The following is a 15,000-nucleotide window of genomic DNA, read 5'->3' as shown; positions in this document are numbered from 1 at the left end:
CCGCCACGCCCAACATGCTCTCTGTTAATAATGAAGGACATAGGAAGAAGAGATACCACGAGATATGTTGGTTTAAAGTGAAGGTAACTAGCGAAACTAAATATGCCACTTCTAGTAAGGTAAGCGGGGGAAGAAGAGCAGGATGTGGTCGCTAAACTAACCGCAACTGTTGTTTTTATTGCTGGTGGCTTTGTCGATTTCTTTTTGTTCTCTTTAATTCGTAGGATGGGATGTAGGTTTCTTTTTATTTTTCTAGGACACACACACACATTAATACACACACACACACACACACACACACACACACACACACACACACACACACACACACACACACACACACACACACACACACACACACACACACACACACACACACACACACACACAGTAATAATGTAGTGCAATATCATCATTATTTATTTTTTTCTTGTCTCCCGAAAATAAATGGCTTCTTCTTTCATAAGTCATACAACTTTTTAAACGCGGAACAGAAAAAAGTTGAACTGGTAAAAATTCTAACCCCGTAAGAAATCTAACCCAAGACCCCTTTTAGGGGTTCAAGGCGTCACACTCAAAGCAACAACACCTGGGTTAGCGGTGCCTACAAGTGTCTGTGTCCCTGGAAGTCTTCCGACCGTCACTTTTACAGGAGAAACATAAAAAAGAGAAGAAAAATTACCTCCGTCGAGTTAGCTAAACGTCTGCCGAATGTTTTTAGATTGTTAGAGAAAAACGTGCAAATCCAAATCATCTCTATTGGTCAAGTTTTCTTATTTTTACGTGTAAGTTCTGACAATTTCCAGTTAGCGCACGAGAACACACCAGACCATTTGAGATTTCGTCTTATGATATGATATGAAAAGCGAACTGGTCGAAGGCTACGGAAACTTGTGTATATAATAGTGATTAAAAAAAATCATATATATATATATATATATATATATATATATATATATATATATATATATATATATATATATATATATATATATATATATATATATATAATATAAAAAGCTCAATTCCCGCTCCCTAAAAAATTTAACAGATTCTCCTTTTTGATCGGACGGGACCAGTTTATTCCTGCTACAAAAACTAATTCACGCACACTCACGAAAACAAAGAAAGAAAAGAAAAAAGAGAAGAGAGAAAAAAGCTTAATTCCTGCTCCTCTGAAAATAACTTAATAGATTCTTCTCTTCAATCGGACGCTACCAACTTATTTCCGCAACTTGAGTTTATTTTTCATGAAGCGACAAAACAATATATCTCTGAAAATTACAGCGCCATTATAGTATAATGATTTTATTTGAGAAGCGGAGTGTTTTATCGGTAATGCGAGTGAATTTTGGGACATTATGGACATTAATTGCTGGATACCGGAGATTTTTTGGGCTACAAGTGAAATACGAGTTTGTTTTTTCTTTAATACCTTTCAGCCATTTTTCTTTCACTACGGGGTTACATTGTGAGATTCGATTTTTTCTTAGCTGCAATATTGCTGTACATTTTCGTATAGTACGATGTCGCATTGAAATTCGAGTGTGTGTGTGTGTGTGTGTGTGTGTTTCACTACAAAATTTTCATACATGTTCACGGGTTACATGTGCAATTAGAGTTTTCTTTTTGTAATATGTTAGGTAATTTTTTCTTATAAAACGGGGTTACATTGTGAAATTCAACTATTTTCTATTACAATATTTTCCGCCATTTTTCTTACAGTACGGGGTTACATGTGCCAATCGAATATTTTTTTCCTACAATATTTTCAGCCACTTTTCTTACAGTACCTGCAAACCGTCAGATCATTCATATTACAATAGAATCGAACGCCACTCAGACGAGACGAGGCGAGACAGACATGACTGGAGAGGGAAAAGGTGCGCGGGTGGGGGGGGAGACGAGTGCGGCGCAAAACGGAGAAGGGGGAGAGGTAAAATTTGTTCTCGGAAAGGGGAGCGAAAAAGGAGGGGAGAGTGGGGGGCAGGAGATCGAAGGCAGACTAGGGAAGGGGGAGATCACGCAAGCGACTATTTTTCTCTCTCTCTATCTCTCTCTCTTCCTATCAGTTCCTCTTTTTATTATTTTCTATCACGTAGTTTGCCGTATGAATGATTATAAGTTATCTCATTGGCCAGTTTTTTTTTTTTTTATCTATTTATCTCGCCTCGTTATTATAATTTCTGTCTTGTTACTCTTATTCTTTATCGTATCCTCTCTTTATTTATCTTCTGTCAAGTAGCTTGTCGTATGAATGAGTATATGTTATTTCATTTGGCCAGTTTCTTTATCTATTCATCGAAATTCTCTGTTATCACCATTTCTTTCTTCCTTCTTTCATCCATACTTCATTGCCTTAATTTCTCACGCGCTCTCTATCTCTCTCTCTCTCTCTTTTTTTTTTTTTCGATGTCTCCGTCACGTTTTACCTCTGTCCTTCCCCTCGTCTGGTGCTACTCTTGTTTTCCATCTTTTCTTTCACCCTTTTGCCTTCCTTCCTCCTCTCTCTCTCTCTATCTCTCTCTGTATCCCTTCTCTCGTCTGGTCTCCGCACCTTTCTCCCTCTGCCCTACTTTTCTTCTCTCCTTCCTTCTTTCCATTTCGCCCGCCCTGTCCTCATCTCACACACCTTCCCTTCGTCACGTCTCTTCTAAACACCTTTCTCTGTGGCTCCTATCTTCCTTCTCTCCCTTTCGCTCGCCCGTCCTTCCCCACACGCACCTCTGCCGCAGCGTGTCCATACCCTCCCGTGTCTTGCCGCCGTCCAGGAATCAATAGGACTAGACGATGTGAACTTGACCCTGGCACGTGGTGGTCTTAATTTAGCGCCACGCACGTGTATACAGATTACAGGGCTTGGTACTTTATTGTTGCGAAGCTTTTTTTGTGTTGTCTTTCGTGTTGTTAAGTAGGTGTCCATTTTGCTGTGTTTTACTTTTCACTTTCGTATTTTTTCTTTTCGTTATATTTATTTATTTATTTATTTTTTTTCCTGTTTCGATGTTGTTATTTGATGTTTTACTTGGTAAATCGGTATTAGGTTTATATATTTCTTTTGCCTGGTTGTTTTGTTGTTATTTGATGTTTTTATTTGGTGAATTTCTATTAGTTTTATGTATTTCTTTGCTTGGTTCTTTTCTTCGGATTTACATACTATTTTTCGAAGTTTTTAAAATTTTTTTTATTAATTGTTAAATTGAAATGGATTTCGTCGCATGTTTTCAATCTCTGCTTTAGGTAGATTTGGTTCTCTCTCTCTCTCTCTCTCTCTCTCTCTCTCTCTCTCTCTCTCTCTCTCTCTCTCTCTCTCTCTCTCTCTCTCTCTCTCTCTCTCTCTCTCTCTCTCTCTCTCTCTCTCTCTCTCTCTCTCTCTCTCTCTCTCTGTAGGGATCATTTTATGTGTCTTATGTATCACTGAGGTTATATGTTTTACTATTTTAAAGTTTTTCTTTTCTTTTCTCTTTCATAAAGTAGCGTTACCGTTTACTGTAATTTCATATCCAAGATTTTTTGGGCCGTTTTCTCTTCGTAGACAATGTATGATACGCGTTTATTTTATATATATAGCAGGGTACGACCTTTTTTTCTACACTTTTTTTCTTAGAACCGTGTTAAAAGACTGACAGTGTTGTATGCATATTTTTCCTTAATGTTACCGGCGCCAAGAGGAAACGGCCGTTGCTGCGCCACAATTCAGCCAAACTGCCGTGTCATATTCCGCGCTAGTGGTCTATAATATCATGCAGTGTGCCGCTAAAACTGTAACTCCTCTTTTCCCGTTGCGCTCCATGACTGGCGGGTATTAGTGGTGAGCCATTGTCTTGTATCAGTGTTTAGGACTTTACTGTATGAAGATTTATAAAACGGTATTATTTTTGTTTTTATTTATTTATTTATTTATTTATTTTTTTTTTTTGTGTGTAGTTTTCGCATCTTCGTACTTGAGTCTTTGGAAGGCATTGTAATATGAAAGCCAAGTGACAATGACTTTCTATCAGTAATAACAAGCTGCAATAACATTCAGCATTTGTTTACTCCTTATTTTGTGTCTAGTCTATTTCTGTTTACATGTTGAATTTCCGATATATTTTCCCTTTCAAATTGCTTTCGTCCTTCCCTTCCTTTTTACGCTCTTCCCTCTTTCTCTCTCCCTCACACACACACACACACACACACACACACACACACACACACACACACACACACACACACACACACACACACACACACACACACACACACACACACACACACACACACACACACACACACACACACACACACACACACACACTTCCTCTGTCGATTACACTTTCTCGTCTCTCGTCTGTCTCATCTTCAGTGTTCCTCTTTCTAATTGCTTAACCTTCTCTTCTCTCACTGTCTCGTTCTCTCCTCCGCTTTTTTGCTGCTCCAAGATTCGAATGCAAGCAGAGGCCGAGGGAGAGAAGGCGGGAGAGGGAAAAGAGGGAGGGAGAGGCAGCTGAGTCGAGGAGGAGGAGGAGGAGGAGGGAAAGGGTTAAATTCATTCAAGGAGAGAGAGGGAGAGAAAGAGAGAGAGAGAGAGTCAGAGGAACATGAAGAGGAAAGAGCATGATACAAGCGGAGTGAAGCAAAACCACAAGGAGGAGGAGGAGGAGGAGGAGAAGGAGGAGGAGGAGGAGGAGGAGGAGGAGGAGGAGGAGGAGGAGGAGGAGGAGGAGGAGGAGGAGGAGGAAGGAAAGGAAAGAGGGTGTGGTAATTAAGGGAAAACACAGAGGGCAAAGAAAGGACAGGGAAAGAGAGACGGCGGGAAGGGAGAAAGAGAATGTGAGGAAGGGAAAGAGGGCAAGAAGAGAGAAAGAGAATTGAGAGGGAGGGAAAACAAGCGTAGCAGGAAAGAAAAGAAGGGAAGGGAAAGAGAGATAGAGCAAGAGAGCTAGACGAACACAGAGAAGAAAAAGGAGAAGGAGGGATGTGCATGTGGAGAGTAGACAAGGCAGTGCAAGAGAGAGAGAGAGAGAGAGAGAGAGAGAGAGAGAGAGAGAGAGAGAGAGAGAGAGAGAGAGAGGGAGAGGAACACACACAGAAGAGCACTCACTACTATGCCCACAGATAATAGCAGGGAAGAGAGTGCTTGACTGCTTCCCGGAGACAGACAAGAAAAAAAAAAAAGACCGAGAGAGGGAGAGAAAAAAAAAAGAGGACACTGAAAATCACACAAGCACGCAAGAATGAAGGAGGCGCCGCGTCCACTCTGGTGCTGTAAGCTGTGATGCGGTGATGCGTCTGTAGGTGATTGGTGTGTGTGTGTGTGTGTGTGTGTGTGTGTGTGTGTGTGTGTGTGTGTTGTGGCGAGCTTTGGGTCAGGGACGTGTTGTGGACTTGAGTGGTGGGCTTGTTGGAGGAGGAGGAGGAAGAGGAGGAGGAGGAGGAGGAGGAGGAGGAAGAGAAGGAAGAGGAGGAGGAGGAGGAGGATCTGTAGGGAGGCCGCCATGCCATGCTTAGTCTGGGTCCCCGACTGAGCAAGCAAAAAGCTGTTGAAATTATATAACCAGGAGGAGGAGGAGTAGGAGGAGGAGGGAGGGGAGGAGAAGGAGGGGGAGGAGGGAGGAGGAGGAGAAACAGGAGGAGGAGGAGGGGGATGGGGAGGAGGAAGAGGAGGAGGAGGAGGAAGCTGGTGGTGGTGGTGGTGGTTGTAGTAGTAGTAGTAGTAGTAGTAGTAGTAGTAGTAGTAGTAGTAGTAGTAGTTGAAGGGGTAGATAGTAGGAGGAGGAGGAGATAGAGGAGGAGGAGGAGGAGGAGGAACAGTCCTCTTCACCCTCAAGCAACCAACATCCCCGTAACCTTTCCTCTCTCTCTCTCTCTCTCTCTCTCTCTCTCTCTCTCTCTCTCTCTCTCTCTCTCTCTCTCTCTCTCTCTCTCTCTCTCTCTCTCTCTCTCTCTCTCTCTCTCTCTCTCTCTCACACACACACACACACACACACACACACACACACACACACACACACACACACACACACACACACACACACACACACACACACACACACACACACACACACACACACACACACACACACACACACACACACACACACACACACACATAGCATTCCCTCCTTGCATTTTCCGTCGATCATCTACACCTTCTGTCTTCCCTCAAGCCTTCCGACACCTTGTACAATTTTACTACTCGCTATTGACTCCCCTGCCTTGTCTAAGTATTACACAACATGTCTTACGAGAGAAGGAGGAGGAGGAAGAGGAGCAGGAGGAGGAGGAGACATTATCTACCTCAACCACAAATGAAGTGCCGAACACACAGGTCCTTCCTACCTTCACCCCCTCAGCACCTCACTGCTTCTCCGCAATGCTCGTGATGCGCTTCTTTTTGTGGCGGGCGTCCGTGTGGTGATTTTGCGATAGATGCACCACGCCTCCATGTTTACCAAGTTTATATTATGAAGACAAAAATATATAGAAAGAAAAATGTATCTTCTCTTTTCTCTTCTTTTTTTTTAATGGTGAAGCAGTTATTTATTTATTTATTTATTTATTTATTTATTCATTTATTTATTTATCTATTTTCGCCAAAGCAGTTTTCACCTTTTATTGAGTTTCTTTGTATTTTTTCTTTTGCCTTCTCAAGACTTTTTTTTTTTTTATCTTCAGACGTAGTACATCTGTGTTATGCCGGCACAGTCTTACAAACTCCTGAATGCGACTACCATGCTTTTTTTTTCTTTTTTCTTTATTCTTTCACGAGCTAGTTGTTCTGCTTTGCCACCAAATTTGGGAAGGCATGCACATGATCTTCTAATACCTGACCAGATTTCTCTTTGATTTCTCTTTGATTTAATTTCTTTGAAGAACTTATTTTTTACCGCGGTTTTTTCGTTCTTTCTTTCTTCGTGTGCGATTTTTCCGAGACAATTTTGTTCAGCGAGTAATGGTTTCCGGCGCTTTACTGTATCACCACTAAAAATTCAGAATTTTAAGCACCGAGGGTAAGTTTGCACCAGAGTGGCATCCTTAGAAAGCTTGATTTTTCAGTATACTCTGAGTAATCTTGCTTAACCACATATACGCACTCGCCAGTGAGTTATCGTCACCACAGCTGCACTCACCCGCCGCGGGAGAGAAACTGACTTGAACCAAAGGGGATTCGACCACACTGAGAGGCACACAGGTGTTACGCGTAGCTGCGAAGGAGAGGTGAAGGTGAGGCTCCGGAGGGCTGCGGCGGCTGGCTGGCGACGAGCTTTTTTCTCTGATTGAAGCACTCTAACTCAGATAACCAGGCCAGGAACGTGAAGTGAGAGGACAGCGAAGAGCAGGAGGGAAGTGACGGAGACCAGAGGCTGAGCTGGGAGGCACGTCCTGACTCACCAACAGCCGTACACTCTTCGGGGAACCTCTTAGGGGACATGAATCACTCTACATGCCCACACAGAGGCTCAGAGAAGCTGCCAGAACGCTTCCCTGACTTATTACAAATACAGCTACACATGTGCACTCGCCCTGATGCTTCTCACACCGCCGCCACGCCCTCAGACACACACCTGACCCGCACCTGTGTTGTGGCTGCACCGGGATGGAGTGTAACTGATGGGCCGTTGTGTTCCCGGTGTGTCTCTGGTCCGCTTGGATTTCGTCACTGGTGAAGTCCGAAGGAATTACTCACCTTCCCGTTACCCTCCCCGCGGGGCCCCGATGAACCCTTATTCGGCCCCGACATACAACACCTGATGCTCTGATGCCAATTTTGCCCTCTCTCGCACTCCGCGGCTCAAGTCTCTCTCTTCACTCCCTAAACTTCTCTTAAAGTCTGCAGCTCTTTTTCCATAGTCATGCCGGAATCTTAGGTCTTTGTCTCAGGGACTGAGTCTCTAAATGTAGCATTTCATTGCCCAAACCTTTCGCCTTCTCCAGATAGGCTTCAAGACTTGCCCTAGAGTCCAAGTCCCTTATCCCCTTCCGGGCCTCCAAACCCTGCCGGGCCCCATCTGCCCCTCCGGCCACTCCCGCTTGTCCTGTACAGTTCCGGTGGGTAGGAAGCCCAGTGCTGTCCTTTCCACACCCACACCACCCCCTTCCCACATCCCACCACACCCTTTTGTGATTCCACCACACGCCCTCACCCGTCATGCACTACATGCCGAGCATTGCACCTCAGTTTTGACCGCTTTGCTTGGCACCACGCCTCTAGTCGATCAATGAGCCAATCACTCATGATTATATTCACACACACACACACACACACACACACACACACACACACACACACACACAGTTGTCCACAGCAACGAAAACAGAATAATTCACACAATCAGCAGCAATAACAGATGAGAGCAGCAACAGCAGCAACAGCAGCAGCAGCCGGCACCCCGCGTCATGTGTCTTGCTCTTGTAACGGGTGACCATTCGTAACACGAGACACGAACACAGGTAACTTTTAGCATCAGTTTGACCAGAGAAACATGGGGTATTTAGTGACGCTGTGTACAATATGGAATACACACACACACACACACACACACACACACACACACACACACACACACACACACACACACACACACACACACACACACACACACACACACACACACACACACACGCAACGCCGCGAGACAAGACAGCCGTCACAGCGTAACACAAGATGCATTGCTCTGAGCGCCTCGCCCTCCCCAGCACTGCATCTCCCCACACCACCATACACCACACTCATCAGCCGTAACTAAGACATTCACCACCAACACCACCACCACCAACGTGACGCAGCCGAACTTCCTGTCACTATTACTGATTACTGTCACCATTACCACCACCACCACCACCCATGCAGTCCACCCCCTCCCCTTACACCTCCCGTCACTCAGCAATCATGAACGAGAAATTGCCAAGTCCATGAAGGTGTGCATCGCGAACCACCTGCTGGAAAGGTACTGGTGGTGCTTCCTCCACAGCCCTCGTCCCCGCCCTGCCGCCGGAACCACGACGAGTCTCGTGACACGCGGCCCCGTGACAGCAGCGGTACAACTTCAGCACTCATTGTAGTAGGAGCCATGATCCTCGGCAACCACCCGATCCTTCCCCCTCCCTTCCCTTCCCTTCCCTTTCCTTCCCTCCCCCTACCCTCTCGACCCTCCACCACACATGCCGCCTGCGATTCCTGGAAGGTAACCAACGGTCTCCGGGCAGACAGCATCCGCCAGTGCATGCAGGAAGTGCGCCCCGCCGTGTACGCTGCCGCAAGCACCACGTGAGGCAGAAGCTGCAGCCACGCTGCTCGGAACACAGGAATATGCGAGGCGCCTGATAAGATGGCGAAGCTGGAGGGCGTGGCGGGACGGGGTGTGGGCGGGGCTAGCTAGGCTCTTACCGCCCACTCTTGCTGTGGTGCGACGCACCGAGCACGTGGCTGTCCACCTGAGGCTCAGGCGTCCCTGTCCCCCTTGAGGATCCCGTCCAGGCACGGTGCCACGGACGCCTGAACCCCGCCACGGCCAGCACAGCGCTGCTGCGCGCCGGCACAGCGACTGCTGCGCGCGCAGTTCAAACTGTTTAAACCTTGGTGACTCACCTGGCGGGACGCAGACTCGACTCTCCTCTGTGTCGTCGTCCTCGTCGTCGTCTTGACCTTCGTCGAGTGACGTGTGTTGTTCCGGGGCGTGTGGGGTGTGGTCACCGGGGGAACTGCCTCTCAAGGGGCTGGGGCCTCCACTCTCCACCGGCCGCGCTCCTCCCGCACTCTCCATGGGGACCAGACTGTGTGAGCGGCGGGGCTGCCCCGACCACCGCCGCCACCCGCTACCACACCCCCACCACACACCCTCCTCCTCTTCACCCTTCTGCTGAGATTTTTGATGCTGTTGCTGCTGCTGTCGTCTTCTCCAACGACGCCGGTCTGCTGAGCGCGTGTCGTGTGGTGAGCCTGGCAGTGCGAGCGGGGAGCGGGGCGGGAGGTCCCCTCGGGGCGAGGGGGTTGACGCAGCGCCCGCCGGGCTGAGAGGCGAGCGGGAGGCGGAGCGGCGGCCATGGGGTGCGCCATTCCCGCGGAAGAACCCCTGAGAAACTTCCCTGCTGGCTGGGCTGAGTGCAGCATGTTCACCGGGCGGGGAACACACCGGGGGTGGTTGAAGGTGCCATGGATTTTCAGACCCTGTGGGTTGGGTGGGCCACACCCACGTCGGTGCAGGGTCACTGGGTGCGGTGACAGTAGTGACGGGGGAGGGCCAGGCGGGCGGAAGTGGGTCCACTCCCCACCCTTCCAGACCCACAGTGGCGCCGCTGATGCTGGACCAGTCAGAGGAGCCAGGTAGGTCCTCGCTCACCAGCTGGGCCAGCGAGGTGTAGCTCGGGCCTGGACTTGGTTCCGCGCTGTATCCACACTCAGTAAAGGTGCCGGTGTAATCACTCTGCGCCTGAATATTCTCTGGGGTGGCCGATGATAAGTCGGTCACGGTAACGCTGACTCTGTGCGAGGCCCTCTCTGTGTGATGTGAGTATGCCGTGCCCTCTGGCGTTGGAGTCGGACGAGGGGAAGGGCTGGAGAGGGCGGGTGACCCATAAAAACTCAGTGAAGGCGTGATAGCAGATTCAGGGGACACTCCACCCCAGGAGGAGGAACCTGCAGGGCCGCTAACCGCAGGGTAACTCTCGAAGGAGGTCGAGGCTTGATGGTGAGGGATGAAGGTGTCGAACGTTGTTTTCGGTAGGGTTTGTTGAGTGAGTGGGTCACCTGTCGTCCTTGGGGAGTGCGTGGGCGTGGAGAGGGTGTGTAGTATTTGTGGCCCGTGGGTGGTAGTGGGCGTTGTAGTGCGGGGGGTGTATGGGGGAGGGGGAGGGTGACGCATCGGGGCGTCTGGGACGTCATCCATGCCGAGCAGCAGGGCGAGGGACAGCGGCAGGTCGTGAAGTGACGCGGCCACAGCGACGGTCATCCTGCCTGCTGGTCACACCTGGTCCCGGGTACAGCGTTGTGCGGCGCGGGTCGGGTAGGTTCCCTCCAGCACGTGCAGCTCTCCGCCTACGCGCGTTTGTGAGCAAGACGGACCTGACTCACGGCTTAGTCAGCGAGGACGCGGGCAGCAGAGGGAGGCGGACCACGCGAAGGCACACACGCTCGCCGCTCCTCTCACCTGCTGTGCACTCTGTACTTCTGGTATCACTCTATCCATGGGAGGCGGGGTTCGGCACAGCACGTGGCGGCGGCGCGAGGGCCATTAATACTCGCGGAGCGTTGCGTGAAACATACACACCACTTTTCACTACAATTTTCTGCATATGCGCCAGACGAAAATTTTTCCTTGTGTGTATGTATGCGCTCGATTCTCGCCACCACAGCACTGGGCACACTGACTCATTAAAAAGCTTGGTCACTGTCACCACACTCATCACTCGCGGCGCGGCGTCACCACACACACTGCTCACTCGAACACAAGTCTGGGGGAGCGTAACCGAGAGTGTCGCGAGGAGCAATGCGGCGGCGCCCTGTCAGCGGCAGGACTCTGGACGGGCGGCAGCATGTGGCGCCCTGTCCGAGCGTGCTCCACCGCGGCCTCACGCTCCCAGCCTCAGCCACACACTGAGGCCTCCTCTTACTCACTCACACACTCACTCATCCCTATTACTCACCATTGCCTCACACCTGTGTCGTGGGGACTCACTCGCCGGAAACAGCGGCTGGTGAGCACAGCGAGCAGTACAACCGGAAATGACGACGTCGCGAGCTCAGGTCTTCAGATTATGTCACTGGGTCTTAACGGGACGCGAACACTCGTGCTGGGTCGAGGACCTCGCCTGACCCTGGCTGCTGCCTTGTGTGCTCCCCGGCCTTCGCCGAGCCAGTGTGAGCACCAACGGCCGTTGCGCCGCCTCACTACACAGGAGTTAAGTCAGCCTCTTGGAATGCTGGTGGGGCGGGGCAACTCAGTCCGCCGGGAGCATCTTCAAGCGGCCTGGATTCCATAACCGTCCTGCTGCGTCGCCTCCCGGAGACCCTCAAGGCCGCGCCGCGCCACGCCCTCGAACGTACTTTCCTCACTATTGGATTGTTACTGTTTGACCTGACTTGGCTAGTGACGTCATGAGGTGGATATTTGAATGGTAACCCAACTGGTGACCTGCTGACGGGGCGAGCAGTGTCAAAGAGTATGAAACAGAATCACCCAAAGCAAAACTGGCAGAGAATGAGATGGCAGGGTGGGGGAGCGGGGGGCGGCACGGCATGTGTTGACGTGTTGCTGGAGTAGCGAGGCCTTTGTCCAGAGTCTTGGTGTTGCTGTGTTGCTTTGTTATGTTGTGGCATTAGCTTGTCTAGACACGATTGCGAGACTGGATTTTCTTATTTGTATTTTGTAAACCTTTGTTGTGCAGTGGGCTTACAGAGACCTGCTGCTGATGATGATTTTTTATACTTTTCACTATCTCTCTCTCTCTCTCTCTCTCTCTCTCTCTCTCTCTCTCTCTCTCTCTCTCTCTCTCTCTCTCTCTCTCTCTCTCTCTCTCTCTCTCTCTCTCTCTCTCTCTCTCTCTCTCTCTCTCCCCGTTTCCTTGCCATTGTAACCATGATCATTGGCAGGTTTTGTTTTGATTCCTTGTTCCTGACCTTCATAGTTTTTTTCCCTCGTGAAGTAATAAATTCTAGAGCTCTCCATGAAATTTCCTGATTTTGTGAGAGAGAGAGAGAGAGAGAGAGAGAGAGAGAGAGAGAGAGAGAGAGAGAGAGAGAGAGAGAGAGAGAGAGAAACCCCGGCCATTGGTATTTTTTTTATAGACTCGTCACGCTGACAAGTCATGTACCTCACTCACTCCTCATTCATTCACTCCCTTCCAGACCACCTCACCTCACTCACTTCGTACCTGCCCGCCTAACGCAGGTTACAATTTTTATCCTTGAACCCACCTATTTTTCATTATATCCACCTTACCCTCCTTCGAAACTACTCACGACTTCTCTCTCTCTCCCCTAACCTAACGTAACGTAACCTAACCTTATCTAACCTAACTTTCTCTAACCTCACTTTAACCTAACCTAATGTAACCAAACCTAACATAACGTAACATTACATAACCTTGCGTAACCTAACCTTGCCCATTGTAACCTAACCCACCCCATAACTCATCCCTCTTCTTCCCTCTTTACTCACCTCACCATCATCAGCAATTGTTCACCATTTCTCACACTGAGGCACCTTCACTAACACACTCCACTCCACGACACTATTGAAGTTTACTCCTAAAAAAATCTCTGGTCACCAAACTCAACTCACCAGGTACTATGCGTGTGAGTGTTCCCGGTAAGACAGCACCCAAATTTACCTGGTGCTACCTGGTCGGGCGCACACCTTCCCGGAACACCTGTAAATTAGCCCGTCAGGCACACCTGCTTAGCGTCACCGTGGCAGGTAGAGGAGGGAAGGGAAAGTTCCTGATTACCTGCCTATATGAACATCCTCGCCAGCATGAAATATAAAGACAGAATGTTTCCCCTTATAATTTAGAGAGAGAGAGAGAGAGAGAGAGAGAGAGAGAGAGAGAGAGAGAGAGAGAGAGAGAGAGAGAGAGAGAGAGAGAGAGAAAACGGAAATTGCTAGAAAAACCTCTTGCTTGTGGAAAAAAAAGTTAAAATGTAATAATAAAGGCAATTTCCACCTGTAAGAAGGGTTACGACAGGTTAATGATTAAAGTGAAGAGTGTTGGATGATTTTTTTTTCGGAATAATAATAGCTAATAAAAGATGAGGTGTGTGTGTGTGTGTGTGTGTGTGTGTGTGTGTGTGTGTGTGTGTGTGTGTGTGTGTGTGTGTGTGTGTGTGTGTGTGTGTGTGTGTGTGTGTGTGTGTGTGTGTGTGTGTGTGTGTGTGAACTTACGCACATCTTATCAAGTCACAGCAAGCAACAATGATGTATCACAACCATCATGCCACATCACGTCATACTGTACTACATCATCTTACCACACACCACCCCACCCCACTCCACACACCAATCCACATTACACCACGTACCACTGCTACAATGCACTTTACGCCACCGACACGCCACCAGCCACCAACCTCACCATCAACCACACCACCACAACACACCATTTGGTTCCTGGTATCCATGTGCTGATCTGAATCTTAATCAGCACTACCTGCCTGCCGCTCAAGACACCGCTAACTTATTACAGCCCCGTCAATTAACCATAGTTGTCTACCTGTTGAAACAATGCAAACCACAAAAAAAGAAAAAAACATAGGTAAGGAAACAGAAAGCACCGTTCAACAAATATTAGATTAATGAAAAAAAAAATATGGAGAGAAAAAATAAATAAAGAGAACCATACGTGCGTTTAAATTTGAACTTATCTAACCTTGAGATTTCCCGCGAGTGGCGTACTTCAAGGCCACGAGTTGGATCCTTCTCTGTTTGTATGTGAAAAGGGCACGGGCGAGAGGTCAATCAACACGCATGAGGTGTCCCACGCTCATGCCACTCTTCCCCTCCCTCTATCTCTCCTCTAAAACACACAAGGACGCATCGCAGGAACTCATTTCGCCCTCTCCGAGAAAGAGAAGAGAAGAACAGGGCGGCGGCCACGTCCCTCACACACCCTCCACCCAGAGATGCTCCTCAGTAAAGAAAAAAAAAAAAAATTGTCAGTAAAAACTTTGATAAACCTCCTGTTTTTTTTACGATGCTAGGCTGGGGCGGCTGGTGGACGATCAAGGAACAGAGGTGGAGAGGTGGAGTGAAGAAAATGTGGACGTGTCATTTGGGTGAAAAGTTCAATAAAATTCCAGTACAGAGAAGGCTTCACTTAAGGCTCTGTTTTCGAAGTACCGAGGAGCCGTAACGAACCACTCTCGAACACAGGCCATGTTATTAGCGCCGTGGGCATCGCGGAGGAGTTCGTGGAAGGACGAGATGAGAGGAGGAGGAGGAGGAGGTGCATGTAGTGGTGATGGTGGTGGTGAAGATCAGTGAGAGATGGGGAGGAGGAAGGTAAATAGTGTAGTCTTTTATT

General features: G+C 48.5%; 1 protein-coding gene across 1 annotated transcript in view; it reads right to left on the bottom strand.

Annotated features, from left to right (window-relative positions):
- LOC135094183 (uncharacterized) overlaps positions 1-12,210 on the bottom strand; it is a 123,788-nt gene extending 111,578 nt beyond the window's left edge. Inside the window, exon 1 of the mRNA XM_063994040.1 lies at positions 9,572-12,210. Within this exon, the coding sequence (XP_063850110.1) occupies positions 9,572-10,931 (1,360 nt within the window). The 5' untranslated portion in view covers positions 10,932-12,210. The remainder of the gene's footprint in view (positions 1-9,571) is intronic.
- Positions 12,211-15,000: the final 2,790 nt, after the last annotated feature.

This window comes from Scylla paramamosain, chromosome 3, assembly GCF_035594125.1.
Source record: "Scylla paramamosain isolate STU-SP2022 chromosome 3, ASM3559412v1, whole genome shotgun sequence".
Lineage (NCBI taxonomy): Eukaryota > Metazoa > Arthropoda > Malacostraca > Decapoda > Portunidae > Scylla > Scylla paramamosain.
This window is presented reverse-complemented; position numbering and strand designations above follow the sequence as displayed.